This window comes from Hyperoodon ampullatus (assembly GCF_949752795.1).
Source record: "Hyperoodon ampullatus genome assembly, chromosome: 1".
NCBI lineage: Eukaryota > Metazoa > Chordata > Mammalia > Artiodactyla > Ziphiidae > Hyperoodon > Hyperoodon ampullatus.
In genome coordinates, this window is record NC_136914.1 from 57,232,667 (window position 1) to 57,254,095 (window position 21,429).

General features: G+C 36.0%; 1 protein-coding gene across 1 annotated transcript in view; it reads right to left on the reverse strand.

The window, feature by feature from the left end:
* CTNNA3 (catenin alpha 3) overlaps positions 1 to 21,429 on the reverse strand; it is a gene marked incomplete at both ends in the record, with an annotated part of 1,638,358 nt that overhangs the window by 1,274,642 nt on the left and 342,287 nt on the right. The window contains 1 exon segment of the mRNA XM_079710492.1: positions 925 to 1,188. Coding sequence (XP_079566618.1) covers positions 925 to 1,188 — 264 coding nt within the window.

The following is a 21,429-nucleotide window of genomic DNA, read 5'->3' on the forward strand; positions in this document are numbered from 1 at the left end:
ACAAAAACACCTTGTAATTATTTGTGGTAGACAAAAGGTTTACTGCCCATATCCTCCTTCCAGGTAGGATTTGTTGCCTACCTGTGGAGGGTGAGGGCAGCAGATGGCCCCCCAGCTGTCAGTCCCTTCAGCGTCTGCAGCAGCTGCAGAGGGCTTATCCCCAGCCCCCCTGCCTGGAGGTAAGACCCTTCCCAGGGTAGGGTGACCTGCTTCCAGTGATTGAAAGAGAGCTGGCTATTTCTTGAGGTTAACACTCTCTCCAGAGCTCCCTGCTCACTGGTGGCTTTGTGGGTCTGGTTCACAGGTAGACTCCTTCCTCTGCTCAGTTCTACTCCCTTCCTCTCCCTTCACACATGTTGATTCCTAATAACACCTTGTATCCCAAATTCTGTCCAGTGTGTGCTTCTAGAGGAGCTAACCTGCAACACCAGCCATGACTCTTCCCTTTCACTTACACCCCACAACCATTCTGTCAAATCCAGTTGGCTCTACTTACAAAATTTAGCCTTAATATTCACTAGCCACCCTAGTCCAAACTAAAATGTGAGGAGTTCAAGAGAGCAGCACTCAATTATATCCCAAGCATAAAGAACTGTGCCAATAATAAGTATTTGTGGAATGAATAAATCCTACATTTCATAAATTGATCTATGTAAAATAAAGTCATCATTTCAATGTAATTAACAATCCCAATTTAAATGCATTGGCTTCCTTGGCAGAGATGTAAAGGAATCAGAAGTATACTGAGAGAATACTGTCCTGCTATTCAATTCTTTGGAAAACACAGACAATGATAGAGACTGATTAGGTCACTGAATTTTTATTTACTCATACTCTGAACTCCAACCCAAGGATCTGAGAACACACATCTATTAATTTTTATATTGGTACATCAAATCACATTTTAATTTTCTCTCAACTTACCTCAAGCTCATCAAGGGCACTTCCCAGGGTTGCTGCCTGAGGTTCTGGTGGGACTAACACATTCTGGATGCCTTGTGAAGCATTTGAAATTACATTGAGGGCATTCTGAATTTCTTCACAAACTGTGTCCTTGCTGGCTTTGAGGGAAGCGACATCAGAATGTTCCAAACAAGCTGAACAAATTGAATGCAATATGGGGGAGTTCTCCTTCAATGAGGCCCGGGCACCTGCAATTTCATCCCTCTGATTTGGAGATTTTAGGTCCTGAGGAAAGAAATAAAAAGAGAGGTTATGGAAGAAAGATTTATGTCAAGAAGCTCCATTTTTCTGCCAGTATAAATGAAAAAAATAATAGACACAAGGAATTTATAATGATAAGTTAAAATAAAGGGCATAAATTATTTCTATACTCCTCCTGATTCTGTTAAAATTTCTGTAATAGGAAAGCTAAGCCATAGCAAATAAAGGTCACAATGGTACAGATGTGTGATAACTGAGTACCTCTTACATTTGTCAGTCATATACTTATAAGTCAGAAAAATACTTAGGCTTTCACATTATGAAGTGAATTATAAGACAGCTTGAATTACAAGGATGCTGATTACTTATTTGCATAGATGGTGATGATTGCATTTAACCTTTTTGTTAAAACTAAACCAATTAAGTTAAGAATACTAAATTAAACTTCCCACCATTCAGCTATCTTCCACTCATTTTCAGAAATACTAGCTAATAAGTTAATCTTGGATTTTTCTTTCTTCGACATTTATTCAAACAAATAGTTATTGAGCATTTAGTATATGCTAGCCCTTGTGCTTAGATGTCAAGTGCACAGAAGTGAACAATCCTGCAAGGACCTTGTTCTCCTGAAGCTTATGTTCTTGTTTGAGGGGGAGGGGGCCTAAAGACAAACGGATAAACTAGGTAAAACAAATACACAAGACAATTTCAGGTAATGAAAAATGCTATCAAGAAAACACAACACTGACTGACTTGAGAAGAGAAGCTCTTTAGCTTGGGTGGTCAGAGAAGGTATTTCCTCAGAGATGACATTTGCAATAAATATAAATGAAAAGCATTTCACACTGTGGGAGGAGAGGAAAGAGAAAGTCCTATATAAGTGACAACTGGTTAAAACTAGCTCAATATACAGTGAAAAACCCTGGCAAGTACTCCCTTAACCAAGAGATGAATGTTAACATCATCAGTGATGTCATATGGATATCGGGTGCTCCTTGATATGTTGTGACAAGACGAGTACTTCATCGGTCTGGAATTCTCTCCAAAAGCTCACAGTCTCAGTCTAATCATGAGAAAAACAACAAACAAAAACAGACTGGGGAAAATCCTACATGATACCTGGACTGTATTCCTCAAGACTGTTAAGGTCACAAAAAACAAAGAGACTGACTGATAAACTGTTACAGACCAGAGGAAATTGGGGAGACATGACAACTAAATGCAGCGTAGAAACCTGGATCAGATCCTGGAAGAGAAAAAAGACATTAATGGGAAAACTGATGAATTCCAAAAAAAGCCCAGAGTTTAGTTAATAGTAATGCATCAATGTTTGTTCATTGTGGCTAATGTAAGACATTAACGATGAAGGAAATCAGAAGAAAAGTAGATGGGAAATTTCTGTACTATCATTGCAACTTTTCTGGAAATCTAAAATTATTAATATAAATTAAAAGTTTATTTTAAACAAAACTAATTCAAGGGAACTTTACAATAACTTATGCATTCCACATACAATATCTCATGTAATCCTTATAAAAACTCATGATACATATTATTCTCCTTTTTAAAGATGAGAAAACTGATATCTAGAGAGACTGAGTTCATGAGCCAACTGACAAAGCTAAATGGTGGGATTTCTTGCATTGTAACCCAAGTCAGTGCAACTGCTAAGCCATGATCCTAACAGCTATGTTATACCCCTTCCTGCATGGGAAGGATTTCTCTTATTTGCTACTACACAAGGATGTGAGGACTTGTGTCGTATAATGACTTATAATTTCTAAAGTGCTTCTGGATAGTATCTCACTGATCATCACAACACCCTTTAAGGCAGTAAGGCTGGTGTTATTAGCCCCATTTTAACTAAATGAGTATTTAGTCTAAGGAGATTAAAAGGCTGATAAAAGAACTGAGATGTAAACCTAAGTCTTCTGATTGCAAATCCCATGACTTATTCACAAGACTCTGATACCTTCGGATAATGTTACATGAGGTTAATAAATGGCAGCACTACTATATTTTTAGCTCCTTCCTTTCTGAAAATAAAGGCTGTCTGCTACTTCATGCAGGATTTGGGGGTAATTAACTTTTTTACGAGATGTAGGGAGGACAGAAGTGGCTGTCTACCCCCTGTTCATAGCCAGGACATGGAAGCAACCTAAGTGTCCATGGACAGAGGAATGGATAAAGAAGATGTGGCACATATATACAATGGAATATTACTCAGCCATAAAAAGAAATGAAACTCAGTTATTTGTAGTGAGGTGGATGGACCTAGAGACTGTCATACAGAGTGAAGTAAGTCAGAAAGAGAAAAACAAATACTGTATGCTAACACATATATATGGAATAAAAAAAAAAAGGTTCTGAAGAACATAGGGGCAGGACAGGAATAAAGACACAGACGTAGAGAATGGACTTGAGGAAATGGGGAGGGGGAAGGGTAAGCTGGGATGAAGTGAGAGAGTGGCATGGACATATATACACTACCAAATGTAAAATAGATAACTAGTGGGAAGCAGCTGCATAGCACAGGGAGATCAGCTCGGTGCTTTGTGACCACCTAGAGGGGTGGGATAGGGAGGGTGGGAGGGAGACTCAAGAGGGAGGAGATATGGGGATATATGTATATGTATAGCTGATTCACTTTGTTATAAAGCAGAAACTAACACACCATTGTAAGCAATTAGACTCCAATAAAGATATTAAAAAAATAAATAAATAAAGGACATCTGCCAAAAAGAAAAAAGAAAACAGCATGTGCAAAGGCCTGAGTCATAACAGAGCAAGGAGTATGCTACTGCAGGTGGCACTACAAGTATAGGGTCGCTAAGCAGGAATGGTGATGAATCCAGCTAGAAACGCAGGCAGATGCCATGCTAAAGAACTGAGAGAGCAACAAGCTCAGATGTGTATTTTCAAAGATTGCTCTAGCAGTGACCATTTAGTGATTAGAGAGAATGAAATTTCAGTCAGGGAGACCAGGCAATAATCCAGGTAAAAGACAATGAGTGCCTGAACGCTGAACACTATTGCTAGGCTGTAGTAGGATGGATCCAGAAATATTTAGGAGGCAAAAACAGTAAGACTCTGTGATACTTAGATGGAAGGGGGTGGAGGTATCTAGAAGCATCTAGAAAATTGTTTTCACCATTGTGCACATCGTGATGCATTCACCAAGATGGAGAATACAGAATGAATAATGCATTTGGAAGAGAAAGGTAAAGTACTTTTTGTCATCTGCGAAATGTGAGATGCCAGCATAATATCCAAATTAAAATATACTATACATGGATCTAGAATTGAGCTAGAAATAGAGATATGTGAATCACTAGCTCATAGCTGGGAGCTAAAGTCATGTGTGTGAAGGTTACAGGGCCTTCACCCAGGAGGAATGTTACAATAAGGAGAAGAACCTAGGAATCATCATAAGTTGTTTCTTGAAGATATAAACCCGAAAATTTTGTGTGCTAGACCAAGAAGCTATATATGTATTGTAAATTACCAAGAAGGACATCAGAAGATACTGAACTCTCAAAAAACCAAAGAAGCAAGCAAAAACACATGCACACCCTAGAGTTTAGGACCCAAAGTACTATGGATAATTATGGTCACTATACTTTTAAAAAAAGAATGAAAGAAATGTTTTTAAAAAAAGCAATTTGGAAGACAGGATGACTTCTGTATGAGGGAGTTAAAAATATGGGGCCTGTTTACTTCAAAAAAGTGAAATTTATATTGGAATACACATGATTTTTTAATAACCTAGACATAATGAACGAATTTGACAAGTTGTTAATGGACTTCTTTACTAAATCTAGAAACAAGAGATCAAAGATGAAGCTTTTTAGATTTGAGTGAAATCACTTAAAAATATATCTATTCCATCCACCTCCCTAGAATCTGTCATACAGAGTGAAGTAAGTCAGAAAGAGAAAGACAAATACCGTATGCTAACACATATATATGGTATCTAAGAAAAAAAAATGTCATGAAGAACCTAGGGGTAAGACGGGAATAAAGACACAGACCTACTAGAGAATGGACTTGAGGATATGGGGAGGGGGAAGGGTAAGCTGTGACAAAGTGAGAAAGTGGCATGGACATGTATACACTACCAAACGTAAAATAGATAGCTAGTGGGAAGCAGCCGCATAGCACAGGGAGATCAGCTAGGTGCTTTGTGACCACCTAGAGGGGTGGGATAGGGAGGGTGGGAGGGAGGGAGACACAAGAGGGAAGAGATATGGGAACATATGTATATGTATAGCTGATTCACTTTGTTATAAAGCAGAAACTAACACACCATTGTAAAGCAATTATGCTCCAGTAAGATGTAAAAAAAAAAAAAAGAATAAAGATGTTAAATATATATATATATATATATTCATATTGCTGTCTCCCTCACTTCATTATACTTCCCTTGAATGAAAGCACTATAACTTATTTATGTTTTATCCATTATCTAGTAGTACATGGCACATATTAGGAGCTTAATCATTTTTTTGAAGAAACAAATAGACAAATGAATAAGAAATAAGTAAGAGAAAGTTACGCTCAGAAAGGATAAGAAACTTGGGATATGATTATTCCAAGAAATCAAATGTGTGGAAAATATACATAATCCGGAGAGTCTAGACAAACTTGTACATGATAATGCCACAGAAAGCTAAAGAGTAAAATTAAATTATACCTATCTGTACATCAAATGTTAGTGAAGCCATTGATATAACTGCTTTGGAAAACTGACAGTGCCTACCGAAGCTAAACGTATGTATATGTTCATGAATGTATATGAACCAGCTCTATTCCACTCCTGGGAGAAGATACACACTTACAGAAATATTTTCATATGTTCATTAAAATACATATAAAAGTCTTCATAGAAACACTCTTCATAGAGCCCCAAATTAGGCACAACCCAAAGTAATGAGAATGAACAAAATGCAGTTACATGCTACAATACGAAATATGGAATGAAAAACACCAGACACAGAAGAGTACATATTACTTGATTCCATCTATATAAAATTCAAACTCAGGCAAAACTAATCTATAGTTTTAGAAATCAGAATACTGTTTATTCTTGAGGGGCGATTAGAGACTGGAAACGGGCATAAGGGATCTTTTGAATTTTGGTAATTTTCTGTTTCTTCATCTGGGTGCCTGTTACCTTGGAGGTGGTGTGTTTGGCTTGGAAAATTCATTGACCTGTATGTGTATAAGCTGTACATTTTTATGTATGTATGTTATACTTCAGTTTTTAAAGTTTATACAAAATCATACAATACAAAAGTGTTAATAAAGCCAAGCAAATATTCACTGGTATAAATAAGCTATAGACCTGTCACGTTACATTTCCCGTGATATTTAGGGAAGGATGAAAAAATTGGATATGCAGTCCATTTGCAAGTATCTTCTACCAACTTAAGGGCTTCTGTTTAAAAAAGAAAAAAATCTAAATGTTTGAAAAATAAAAAAGGAAAGCTCCAATAGTTTGGCCATCAGAAAGGGCAAAGCTAAAGGATTTTCACAGCAATTGATTCCATATACCCTTGAACAAACCCACATTTCAAAAAATCAGAGAAAACTTCCTTACTAAGCTACATCCCTGACAAAGTAGAATAGCTCAGCAGATACTCTGCTCAACAAAGCAGAACTACATGCAAATTACTGAGTTTCTCTTCTAGGTGTTTAAATGAAGAATGAAGTTTCTGGAGCTGACAAACCCACTTCTCTGATAGTGGAGGGAAGGGAGCTCATAAAGAGTAGTTTTGTTTTCTTAAGACTAAGAAGACATGCAGAGAAAAGCCTAATGGATACTTTGCTATTTGTATTCCATTCTTGGTTGACTTCTATCCCCAATCTTCTCTCTGCCAAGATGTTGCCTGCTAACTGCATCACTGGTCAGTGGGCAGCTTCATGTTCTATCAGAAAACAAAATAGTACAAACACCTGCTAATTTAAATGTTTTTCTCCAAAATAAATTAGGAAGTTGAATACTTAGCCTTAACTGAGCTGAGGGATATAGGATGGTGAAACAAGAGTAGACTACAAAGATAAAAAGAAGGTTCTGAGGGGAAAAAAATGATTGAAAAAAGTGCAAGATTTTGCAATCAAAACATTGTTAAGCAGCAGAGAGAGATCTTCACTGCTTTTCTATACTTATTTCCCATTTTCTATTTCATGTTAGTAGGACAAATTCAATAAAGGAGAAAATAAAAGAATTCTTCAAATTCAAATAGAAAACTGAGAAACCATATAATGATTGTATCAAGATACCCCCAAAGCATGTACTCTGGGCCATTAATGCATGCCTTAAGTAGTTGTAATACACCAAAGTGAATATTAATACCTCCAAAGAAACCTCCTAGGAAAGCAATATTACTTAATTCTAATTCAGACTACTGTGTCAGTTAAGAAAATATATATGTAAAGTTCAGAAACACACTATATTCATTTCATTTTCTATCCATCTGAAACAAATACAATACTATATATTCATCTATTATTTGCCTTGAATTTATACCTAAAAAATAAATTCTATCTGGAGTCATGTGTCATGATTAAAGGAAAAATAATAAGCAGAAAAACATAAAAATAATGAGCTACTTCAGTAAGATCTAATTGCTATACTACATGCTTTCCTTCCATTTGTGTGTATACTTCATCACTTAATCTAACAAAATTCAAATATCCATAAATCAGAAAACTTTTCCCATATAGATTAATTAACACCTATGGGAGTTAAGTTAGATTTTAACATCTAGTCAAGGATCAATAAATATCATTATCCTTACAATTCCTTATTTAAGTTTCTGTGACTCACTTGTCAGAAGTAAATCACCATTTTCCAAATATTCTGGTGCATCTAAGAAAGCAAATAGCATCATTTAGTATAAATGGGATCCAAACTCAGGGATGTTGATGCAACTTCCCAGTTAATAATCCCTTACGTTCATGGAGTGGCTTATCCTGTTTAACATGTTTCCAGTCATTCTTTCACAAAGAATCCCATGAGGAGATACAAAAAGTGTTATTATTTTTTTAATTAATAAAAAGTGGTACTGGTCATTGTTTTTAAGAAAGCCAACATTTATTAAATAGCTAGAATGCTTCCTACATGAAAGCACTCTCTATTCTTTCTCATTTAATGGCCCAGCTATGAATAAGATCCAGGATTGGCTCCTGTCTTATCACTCTTTCTACCCAACGCTATTTTTTTGTTATTGTCAGTAGCTTCATTATCTCTCACAAAGTCTGTCTAAGGACTTTCCTAAAACCCTACAGTTATGTAGTAGCCCAAAAGAAAATACACATTTCAGGCAAACCTTCCTGACAAATAACTGTCACACCTAATACAACGCATATTAGAAACTTATTTCTTAACTGAGTTTCAGACTAAGACTGATAAGATAACCTCAGGCCAAAATTATAACACCAAATTAAAGTGTGATTGATAAGGTCATTTAGTTTGCCCCAAAATATAAGTGAATGATACATGAAGAAAGAGTAAAATTAATAAGTATCATCTTCACTATTTTAATCTACCTTTGATAAAATAACAACTCTAAACATAGCATCTTAGTAGTGATAGCTTAATGGTTGCTTTTCCCAGAGCAAAAAAACTTTTTGGCTTTTAAGTTTAATTCAACAGGCTTGAAAAATCTGCTACAAGGTGTGACTTTAAAGCTAAGGGTGAAATGAGGCAAACGCTGAGCAGCTCCAAGGCAGGAAGTCTGTCTCATAATGAAAATAGCATGAACTTTGGGGTTAGAATTCCAACACAAAAACATTCCAATAGCAGGAGCTTTTGATTGTAATAATTAACCTTACTTCAGTTACAAAATGGGGATAATAATTTCTACCTCACAGGATATTAATGAGGTTACCTAATTTAATGTGAAACATTTTTCCAGCATTTTCTTACTTGACCTCTCTCTATACAGCAAACTATTGGCCATATTCCCTCCTTAAATATTTCTCCCCTCTCTTCTTAAATGACAATACTGAATTTAAATTGACAGGTAGTGACCTCTCTACTGAGCTCCAGGAGCATAACTCAAGTTGGATCTCAAAATATACATGCCCAAAATTGAACCCATTTCTTTTCTTACACACACTCCCAAATATGTTTCTCCTCCAACATTCTCAGACTTAAGGGCCCCAATATCCAGCTGACTAACAATAAACTTAAGGAATATCCTTGAGCCTTCCTTTCCCTCATCCCAACCATTAGATGAGATCTGTTATTCTCCCCATTAAATATTTCTCCAGTAAGTACCCTTTGTTCTCATCCTCATTACTAGTAGTAGTCTAGTGGGAAAATGATTAGGGAGAAAACAGAGGAGGTGCTTGTGAATACACGGAGGACAGAACAAATTAGAGAAATATTAAAGACAACTTTTTGACTAATACGATATTTTGTCAGTAACACAATCAGAGGGGTCTCTCTAAACTTCAAATATGATCCTCACTCCCCAATTTAAAATTTTCAAGTGACTGAATTCACACACAATAACTCTCATATTGTTTATTACAGACAGGCATGATCTGGACTCCAGCTTCTCTCTCTAGCCTTATATTCTACCACTTCTCTCACAGGCACGCTTTTCTCCAGCCACACAGAATCACATGAGGTTCTACAGGTGCCTTTGTATGAGCTATGTCCCTGCCTCCCCTCATATCTCCTCCTATATGTCCCTTCATCCTTCAAGACAATTTGGATTCTCATGTTCTGTCATCCATGGACACACTCATGTGTTCCAATAGTACTTACACAGCACTAATCTAGGACTTATTAAACCATTATCATTTGCTATATTTATTCATTGATACATCTGTGTCTCTCACTGAATTAAGAGTTCCTATTGGGGCCAAAATGATGTCTTAATTCATTCATTCCCTGGGCCTTGTATAGGAGCTGGCACAGAATGATCAATGAATTAATAATACCTATCACCACTTTAAAGACATGAGAAAACTTTGAGGGTTACTGCCTTAAGATAATTTACTTTTCCATGAGATAAAATTTTGAATTTTGGAAAAGGAAATCACAACTGCAAAAAGCTAAGGTATACTCATTCTAGAATGGAAATGTTCTTTAATTGTGTTCCCAATTAGGCTAACGAGATTTGCCTATGATCTATTCTTCCAAGTGTTCTGGCCTAGCTGTTGATGACAGTTTTTAGCACTTACATGTAAGTGTGTCATTCAGTGCTTATTACTGTGTATCTCAGGCTGTTCTGAAAAATATCTGAATTCTAATTACATTCACCAGCAGGAAGCAAGACCTTGAGCAAATGCATGTAAGATATCCCATATTTGTCATGCTTTTCAGAAAGTTAAGTTAGTGCTCCCTACCTTGACGAACAATCAGATCCATCTAATTGAGGAAAACAGAAATAACTTAGGTTAATAATCTTGTTAAATTTTGAGTATTCTTAGATACTGATTTCAAGAAGTATTTATACAGTGGAACTGAACTAAGGGCTAGAAGGAAATACAAATACAAAGTAAAAATAAGCACCCACTCTGAAGTCCTCTGCTCTCTGGAAATTGTTAAATAATAATATGCTAAAATAAAATGGTGGAATAGATCAGAATTACTATAGGAAGTGTAAGGAAAAGCATGCATAAGTAAATTAAGAACTGCTTCATAGAGAGGCAGGTGAGCATTTCAAAATGCACCAGGTAAAAGAGAGCCAAAATACCTGACATAAAAGTCAGTTGGCTCTCTAATATGCTTCTCAAACATAGCATATCAAAACCTGAGCTCCTGATAATACCCCTCAAACCACTACTACCAGTCTTCACCAGTTCAGTAGCAGTTCTTCCAGTTGTCCAAACCAAAAACCTTGTTGTCAGCCTTTACTTCTCTTTCTCTCAAATCTCACATCTAGTCTGTCAGTAAATTCTATCACCTTTACCCTCATTTATCTAGAATTTGGCATCTTATCACTTCTAGCAAGTCATCATGTCACTGCTTTGCTCAAACCATCCTATATATCTTTCTGACCTCATCCTTACTACTCTCCTTGTTCACTGTGATTCAGCAACACGGACCTCCTTGCTGGTTCTCTAAAAATCTAGGCATATCCCATCCCTACCCTAGGCCATCTCATTGCTGGAACACTCTTCTGGATCCATGACTGGCTCACTCTCTCACTTCTTTTGAGTCTTTACTCAAAAATCAACTTTTCAGTAAGACCTCCTCTAGCCTAAAAATTCATCCAACAATTTCACTCTCAACATGCCATACTTCTTTCCCTGCTTTATTTTCTTCTTACTACTATTTATTACTAATATACTTTATATTATAGTTATTTACCATGTCTGTTTTCTGTCTTCTTCAATGGAATGTAAGCTCCATGAGGGCACATGAAAGGTATTAGACAAATGTTTATTAATGAATGAATGAACATCAACTCAAATTAAAAATTTGCAATTAATTTGAAACATCTCACACATATAAAAATTATCCTATCACATATGGGAATAAAATACCAGAAATTGTCTAGTCATACCTGAGAAGACAGATAAAGGGCACAGAAATAGATAGCACAAAACTTATTGCTCCCTTTTATATCTCATTCCAAAGACAGATCTCAGAACATGTTTACCTGAATATCTCACAATTTACTTGTGAGTTTTACTTATGTCATATTTCATACTTACCAGAATGCATAGAAAAAGCTTCTGAACTCAAAACATAATGGCTGTGGCTGTAGTTGAAAGGTCAATTGTATATGCCTGCCTATTAGAAGGTAAGTTGTATTTAAAATCCAGATCCCTAATTAACAAAGACTTTGCCTTACTCAAGAACTAGATACTGAGAATGTATCTTCTATATGCAGAGTATTCGCTGTTTAGTTTTTGCCAATTTAAATACTCATGTCTCTAGGAATGGCTGCAATCCACCCTGGTACATGAAATAAATTAGCATTCTTGCACTCTAGAGAAAAGTATGTGTTTAGCACCAAATGGAAACAGCAGATGACTAAATACTCTTTTTTAGCCTTGTTTCCATCATAAATACAACAGACGCAAGATGCTGGAATGTGGACAACCCCCAGAAGGTTGGTGTTTTCCTCTAATGCAGAAATAAACCATTCGAAAATGCATTCTATATAGCACACCAGAGTCAGCAAGAACCCCTTGGTTTATTTATTGCCATCAAGATGACTTTATGACTAACTATATCACAAATACCTCTATAGCCCAAATGAAACATAAGGTTACCTTTGATGTTAAACATCACTAAATATCTTATAAATGTACAGCAATGGTCATTCAAGTCTAAGATAAAGGATTGCCACATAAATGATTTAGAAAAACTACAGTTCACACTAAATACTGAGCATTACCCAAACTCATGAGACACTTATAGCCATGAGGTATGATCTCTAAAAAGTAATTTAATAGAGGAGGACCATTTCTACATTAAGTATGAAAAAAATTACCTTACTAGGAAGACCCAGTTTCATCATATAACCTCTTTTAAAAGCATAATGCACAAGAAAAATGACAGTATATCACCCTTGGTCTAATTATCCAGCTATGTTCCTCAAGGTTCTCTAGCTCTTACTACCCAAATGTGAGTTGAACTTTCTTTCCCATTTTTATTCACTGTAGGATAGGTAAGGAATAAATACTCAGAGGCATTCAATTTCAGTCAAAAAAAGACAAAAATATTCTTCAACCTGATAAAGGGGATCTATGAAAAACCCACAGTTAAGATCATAGTTAATGGTGAAAGTCTAAATGCTTTCTCCCTGTGATCAGGAATACGACAAGAATATCCTCTTTCACTTCTATTCAGTATCTAGTCAAATAATTTAAGAAAGGAAAATAAATAAAAGGCATCTAAACTGGAAAAGAAGTAAAACTATCTATTTGAGTATAACATGATCTGGTATACAGAAAATCCTAAGGAATTCACTAAAAAAAAAAAGAAATTAGAGCTAATATATGAGGTGAGCAAGGTTGCAGGATGCAATGTTAATGTGCAAAAATGAATTGTATACCTATACACTTGCAATGAACAATATAAGAATAAAATTAAGGAAACAATATTATATACAATAGAATCAAAAATAAAATATTTAGTAATGAATCTAACAAAATAAGTGCAAGACTTCTACACTGAAAATTACAAAATATCATTAAAAGACTTAAATAAATGGAAAGACTTTCCATGTCATGGACTGGAAGACTTAATATTGTTATGATGGCAATATTCCCCCAAATTAAACTATAAATTCAGTACAACTCCTATCAAAATGCCAGCTGTATTTTTTGCAGACATTGACAAGACGAACCTAAAATTCATATGAAAATGCAAGGAACACAAAATAACCAAGACAATCTTTAAAAAGAACAAAACTGGAGGACTCACACTTTCCAATTTCAAAACTTACTTAAAAGCTACAAGAAAGTGTGTTACTGGCATAAGAATAGACATATAGATCAATAGAATAGAATTGAGAGTTCAAAAATAAACCCTTAAATTTATAGTCAATTAATTTTCAACAAAGGTGTCTAGACAACTCAAAGCAGAAAGAATAGTAGTCGTTTCAATAAACAGTGCTGGGACAACTGTATATTTACATGCAAAAGAAGGGAGCTGAACCCCTGCTTCATACCATACACAAGAATTAACTCAACATGGATCATGCACCTTAATGTAACAGCTAAAGCCATAAACTCCATTCATGAGGAGTCTGTGCACACTCACTTGTTCCTGAAGCAGAGCTGATGGGGCAGATTTCCTACACCGCTCTGGTGTGCACCTCAACCTGAGCTAGTGAGTGTTCCAGCCCTGCTTGGGAGCTTAGCTGTGAGACACAGATGTGGCTCAGACCTGAAGCAGCATCTGAGAAGGGTGGGGACAGCCATTACTAATGCTTACACAGGTAACTCATCAGAAAAAGCCCCATTTCTGTCTGCAGCCAGACTGCCATGGCCTGTGCCCCAACACATGCCAAGTGCCCACACAGGGCCCACTTGCCCTCTGGCATAGCTCCCCACTAGGGCAAAAGTGGAAGAGACAGAAGGAAGAGCCCAGCTATGAGAGACAAATGTGGCTTAGACTCAAAGCAGCATCTGAGTAGGGCAAGGGCAGCCATTACTGGTGCTTATACAGGCAGCACATCAGAAGCAGTACAGATCTCTGACCCAGGCCTGAACACCACAGTCCACACCTGAACATGCAATGAGTGCCCACACCAGCCCCTCTTGTTCCAGCACTGTTCCTTTCTGGGGTGAGGGTGCCAATGCTGGGAGGGGGAGGGGCACAAACTTAAAGGGAATGGAGCCAGCTTGGACCTAACCCTCATGTCTTCTGCTCCAGCAACTTGAGACCTGACCTTGCTCCCAATAGGGCAGTGACAGCCATCAAGCAGAGCAGAACACCCAACTCACACCTGGGTCCAACCCTAGTCCCTCCAGCTCCTATCCTACCTCCTACCAAGATGACAACTGCCAGCACACCCTGAGGAAAGATGTGACTTGTGTTCACATCAAATCCAGCTCTCTCTCCCACCAAAGCCACTGGGCACATACATACTGTATAAGGACACTCCCACATAAGGACAAATTCAAGACTGCAATGCATAACTGTTTCACCTAATTTCATAGAGACAAAGAAAGTTAAGCAAAATGAAAAGACAGAGAAATTGGTCTAATTGAAAGAGAAGAACAAAGCCTGGGGGAGGCGGGAAACAAACACTAATGAAACAGAAATGAACAACTTACCAGATAAAGAATTTAAAGCACCAGTAATAAGGATTCTAATGGAATTAGGGAAAAGAATAGATGAACACAGTGAGAATATTTACAAGGAACTAGAAAATATTAAAAAGAACCAGTCAGTTATTGTATTGAAGAATACAATAACAGCAATGGACTATACACTAGAAGGAATTAACAGCAAACTAGGTGATACAGAAAAATGCAAAAGTGATCTGGAAGACAGAATTATGGAAACTGCCCAATCAGAACAGCAAAATGAGAGCAGTTTAAGAGATCTGTGGGACAACATTAAGTGTACCAACATTCGCATTATAGGGGTCCAGAGGGAGAAGAGAGAAAAAGCGTTGAAATTGTATTTGATGAAATTATGACTGAGAACTTCTTAAAACTGAAGAAGGAAAGACTTTTGAAAAGATAAACAAGATTGATAAACCTCTAGCCAGGCTCATCAAGGAGAAAAGAAAGACCTAAATAAGCAAAGTAAGAAAGGAAGACAAGAAATAACAACCCATACCACAGAGATACAAAGAATCATAAGGGAATACTATGAATAATTATATGCCAACAAATTGGATAACATAGAAGAAATGGACTAATTTCCAGAAACATACAACCTTCCAAGCCTGAATTAGGAAGAAATAGACAATCTGAACAGACTGATCACTAGTAATGCAATTGAATTTGCAATTTAAAAACACTCCCAGCAAACAAAAGTCTAGGACCAGATGGCTTCACAGGGGAATTCTACCAAACATATAAAGAAGATCTAAAACCTATCCTTCTCAAACTATGCCAAATAATTGAAGAAGACAAACACTCCCAAACTCATTATGAGGCCACTTTTATCCTTATACCAAAACCAGACAAAAACACTACAAAAAAAGAAAATACCATGCCAATATATTTGATGAATATAGATACAAAAATCCTCAACAAATATTAGCAAACCAAACTTGACAATAAATAAAAAGGATCATACACCATGATCAACTGTGATTTATTCCAGGGATGCAAGGATGGTTCAAAATTCACAAATCAATGTGATACATCACAATAACAAAGGAAGTATAAAAATCACATGATCATCTCAACAGATGCAGAAATAGCACTTGAAAGAATCTAACATCTATTAATGATAAAAACTCTCATCAAATTTGGTATAGAGGGAACATATCTCAATACAGTAAAGGTAATTTATGACAAACCCACAGCTAACATCATACTCAATGGTGTAAAGCTGAAAACGTTTCCTCTAAAATTGGGAACAAGACAAGGATGCCCATCTTGACACTTGTATTCAATATAGTATTGGAAGTTCTAGCCACATCAATCAGACAAGAAAAAGAAATAAAAGAAACCCAAATTGGAAACAAAGAAGTAAAACTATCACTGTTTGGAGATGGCATGATACTATACATAGAAAATCCTAAAGATGCCACCAAAAAACTACTAGAGCTCATTGATGACTTTGGTAAAGTTGCAAGATACAAAACTAATAAACAGAAATCTGTTGCATTTCTATATAATAACAACAAACTATCAAAAAGAGAAATTAAGGAAGCAGTTCTATTTATGATTTCATCAAAAAGAATAATATACCTAGGAATAAATATAACTAAGGAGGTAAAAGACCTGCACTTGGAAATCTGTAAGACATTGATGAAATAAATTGAAGATGACACAAACAGATGGAAAGATATACTGTGTTCATGGATCGGAAGAATTTATATTGTTAAAATGACCACACTACCCACAGCAATCTACAAATTCAATGCAATCCCTATCAAAATACCAAAGGCATTATTCACAGAACTAGAACAAATAATTTTTAAATTTGTATGGAAATAAAAAAGACCTCAAATTTCCAAAGAAATCTTGAGAAAAAAGAACAAAGCTGAAAGTATCATGCTCCCTGAATTCAGACTATACTACATATCTACAGTAATCAAAACAACATGGTACTGGCACAAAAACAGACACATAGATCAATGGAACAGAATAGACAGCCCAGAAATAAACCCAGGCACCTATGGTCAATTAATCTACAACAGAGGAGGCAACAATATACAATGGAGAAAAGATACTCTCTTCAGTAAGTGGTGCTGGGAAAACTGGAAAGCTACATGTAAAAGGAGATTAGAACATTTCCTCACACCATATACAAAAATAAACTCAAAATGGATTAAAGACCTAAACATAAGACCACCTAGAAGAGGTAAAAATCCTAAAAGAGAAACATGGGCACAACACACTTTGACAGAAATCACAGCAATATATTTTTAGATGTGTCTCCTAGGGCAAAAGAAATAAAAGAAATAAATTTGCAAAAATTTGTAAATGGTACCTAATTAAACTTAAAAGCTTTTGCACAGCAAAGGAAACCACTGACAAAATGAAAGGACAACCTACTGAAAGTGAGAAAAGATTTGCAAATGATATGACTGATAAGGGGTTAATACGCAAAATATATAAACAGCTCATACATTTCAACTTTAAAAAAAAAGTTTAAAAATGGCCAGAAGACCTGAATGGACATTTTTACAAAGAAGACATACAGATGGCCCAGAGGCACATGAAAAGACGCTCAACATCATAGAAATGCAAATCAAAACCACAATGCAATATCACCTCACACCTTTCGAAAAGCTATCATCAAAAAGACCACAAATAGCAAATGTTGGCAAGGATGGGGAGAAAAGTGTACAAGGGAAAACCCTTGTGCACTTGTGGAGAATGTAAATTGGTACAGCCACTATGGAAAACAGTATGGAGATCCCTTGAAAAACTAAAAGTAGAACAGTCACATGATCTAGCAATTCCACTCCTGGGTTTATATCCAAAGAAAAAGGAAATACTAATTCGAAAAGAAACATGCACCCCAGTATTCATAGCAGCACTATTTATAATAGCCAAGGTATGGAAGCAATCTAAGTGTCCATCAATAGATGAATGGATAAAAAGATGTGCTATTTATATATACAATGGAATATTACTCAGCTATAAAAAAATGAAATACTGCCATGTGCAACAATGTGAATGGATCTAGAGAGTATTGTGCTTAGTGAAATAAGTCAGATAAATACTCTATGTTATCACTTATATGGGGAATCTGAAAAATAAAACAAATTAATGTATATAACAAACTGAAACAGATCTACAGATATAGAGAACAAACTAGTGGTTACCAGCGGAGAGAGGGATGAGGGGAGGTGCATACAGGGGCATATTATTAAGAGATATGAACTACTATGTATAAAATAAATAAGAACGAATGATATATTATGCAGCACAGAGAAATACTGCCTTATTTTATAATAACTTTAAATGAAGTATAATCTATAAAAATATTGAATCATTATGTGTGCACCTGAAACTAATATAATACTGTAAATCAACTATACTTCAGTAAAAAATTTAAAAGACAATCCAATTAAAAAGTGGGCAAAGGATCTGAATAGACCTTTGATTATGCATTTCTTTAAAGAAGAGAAACAGATGGCCAATAAGAAGAAAGATCTTCCACATTAGGGAACTGCAAATAAAACCACAATGATATAACATTTCACAGCCACTAAGATGGCTACAGTCAAAAAGACAGATAATAACAAGTGTTGACAAGGATGTGGAGAAAACAGAACTTTCACATATTTCTCATAGGATTGTAAAATGGTGCAGCTACTTTGGAAAACAACATGGCAGTTCCTCAAAATGTTAGCCATAGAGTTACCACATGACCCAGCAATTCCTCTCCTCATTACATACTCAAGAAAATGAAAATATATGTCTACACAAATACTTATACACAAATGCTTATAGCAGCATTATTCATAATAGCCAAAAAAGTAGAAATAATGCCTATGTCCATCAATTGATTCATGGACAAACAAAACAATGTATACCTACACAATGAAATATTATTTGGCAATTGAAAGAAACAAAGTACTGATACATGCTGCAACACTGATGAATTTTGAAAAGTTTATGCTGAGTCAAAGAAGCCAGTCACAAAAGACCACATTGTATGATTTCATTTATATGAGATGTCCAGAATAGTTAAATATAGAGAGACAGAAAGCAGATTAGTGGTAGCCTAGAGCAGGGCATGAAGGGAGTTACTGCTAATGGGTATAGGGTTCCTTCTGGGGAGTGATAAAAATGTTCTAAATTACATTTGTTGATCATTGCACAACTCTGTACATATACTAAAAATTATTGAATTTTATACTTTAAATGGGTAAATGTTATGGTACATGAATTATGACTTAATAAAGTGGTTAAAAATAAAGACAGAGATATAAACATAAATATGTCATCAGAAAGAAGAGTGAAGGGGTAGCTTGTCATAATCAGTGGGGCTTGGACTTAAAGTATGCTAATACTTTGGAAACTCAGGCAATGAGGAAAAGAGGAAGCCAAGAGCAGGGAGATTGGGTTTGGAAAATTGCTGGTTTAAAGCATCTAAATAGACCATGTCATATTTATCAACAGAAAATAATCTCAGTACAAATTACAAAGCGTCTCTTCTAGAATATGCAATCATATAGTCCCAACAGTAAGAAATTCCAAATTTGGGGGGTGGGGGCCAATGTTTATTTAAACATAGATGGAATGGTGTTCAGCATCAGGAAATTGATCCATTTTCCCCAAGATTCTCACCAGTAACCTGGATATTTGAGGAACAGAATCAAGCCCCAAGGAGAAAGGACAGTAGTTATTATGTGGGAAATTAGAAGCTCACCTATTGTCCAGAGTTTGAAGGAGGCAGTGTTTCTAAGACCAGATAAAGAGGAAGAGACAAGGAAAATGTGGAGAGAAAGTAGAGCTGACTAATCTATAGTCGAAATAGTCTGAATACCTAGGATTTGAAGGAGTCAGAATGAAATTAATACACATTCTTCTCCCCTTCCCTCCCCTACCCGCCCCTCTCCGCTCCCCACCGTCCTCATTCTCACTCCTTTATGACTAAGAAAAGTCCTGGGAAAGGACCTGTAAACATCTGCAATGGAGGCTATTAAGAGATTTGACTCTTAGGAGTAGAGAACACAGAGTCATAGAAGGTAACAGGGAATACCAGTACCATAGGAGGTCATAGCTATTCCTTGCAGTGTTCTCTCTAACAGAACAATACGACAGGAAATCACAAATGAAAAACAATGATGGATGATGACTATGATGATGATGATGGGGATGGGGATGGAGACAAACCTTGACTGGCAGAACAAAACAAGAAAGAATCCTCGTCCTATGCCCGATTCATCCAGGAGGGATGGAAGATGATGCGTTATGAGGGCCACTGACACATCCATAGTTCATTCCTTATTGGCAAATCAGACTCAGAATCTAGCAGGCCAGGACTGAACCACGGGAGACATGTATTGAGTGACTTCTGTATAAATGGCAGGGTTTCAGGTGCTTTTTCTTCCTTCTATGCTTTGTGTATAGAGAGAGGATTTATTTATTTAAGCAGAAATACTGTTTTCTTTCTTACCAATTTATTTTCGATTATACTCTCTAAATCATTACAAGCTTTTGTGAGGTTCTTTTCAGGATTTACCATCTTGTTACCTTTGGTATGCAGAATACTAGCAGAAAAAAAAAAAATCTGAAGTGGAGTTCATAAAGAATATGTCCTAAACTAGTCCTCAAGATTAAGTTTAGATCTACTGAATACATGATGACTTGCAAATTAATGAAAAGTACTAATAAGTTGTAGGGTCTAAAAAGAGCTACTTAGATAGGAAAGAGGAAGGAACAAGAAGGAGAGATGAATAAAAACTAAAGTATATGAACGTCTACTATATAGATGGCAATGTTCCAGTTGCTTTCCCATCCCTGTGAAGTAAGAGTCCTATAGCCATTCTTATAGATAATAAGAACAGAAGCACAGAAAGGTTGTAACTCATCCAAGGTCACAGGACTACTACTATTGTTGGCACAGGAACCTAGATCTTTCTGATCTAAATCCATGCTCTAGGCACAATGCAATGCTACATTTATTAACACTTCTCTCAAACTCATTTTTCTAATATATCAAATGAGATGTCCAAATTTTGAGATGTCACTCTAAAATAACAAATTTTTGTGTGTTTATTCCTATGGTACAAAATTACATTAATTTCTGAAGCCTGTTACAACTCTGAAATTCTCTAATTATATCTTAAATAGTATTCAGAGGGAAAATTACACAGCCTAAAATCCCAGCAATGCTAAGACAATGTTTCTTCCATGTATTACGTTAATACACAGGTTAATTGACTGTATGTATAGCGATTACTAAGTGTCAGCACTGCTATACTCACCCAATACTTATACTAAATGTTTTAATTCTAATAACCCTAAGAATATAGTATTATCCCCATTTTACAAATAATGTTAACTGTCCAAAGAAAAAACTGGTAAGTGGTAGAGGTGAGATTTAAACCAAAATATCTGGCTCCAGAAACCAGGAGCTTAACCACTACACTCTTAGACCTTCCAATAAGAACTGAAAACACCCTAGTAGAGGTTAACAGT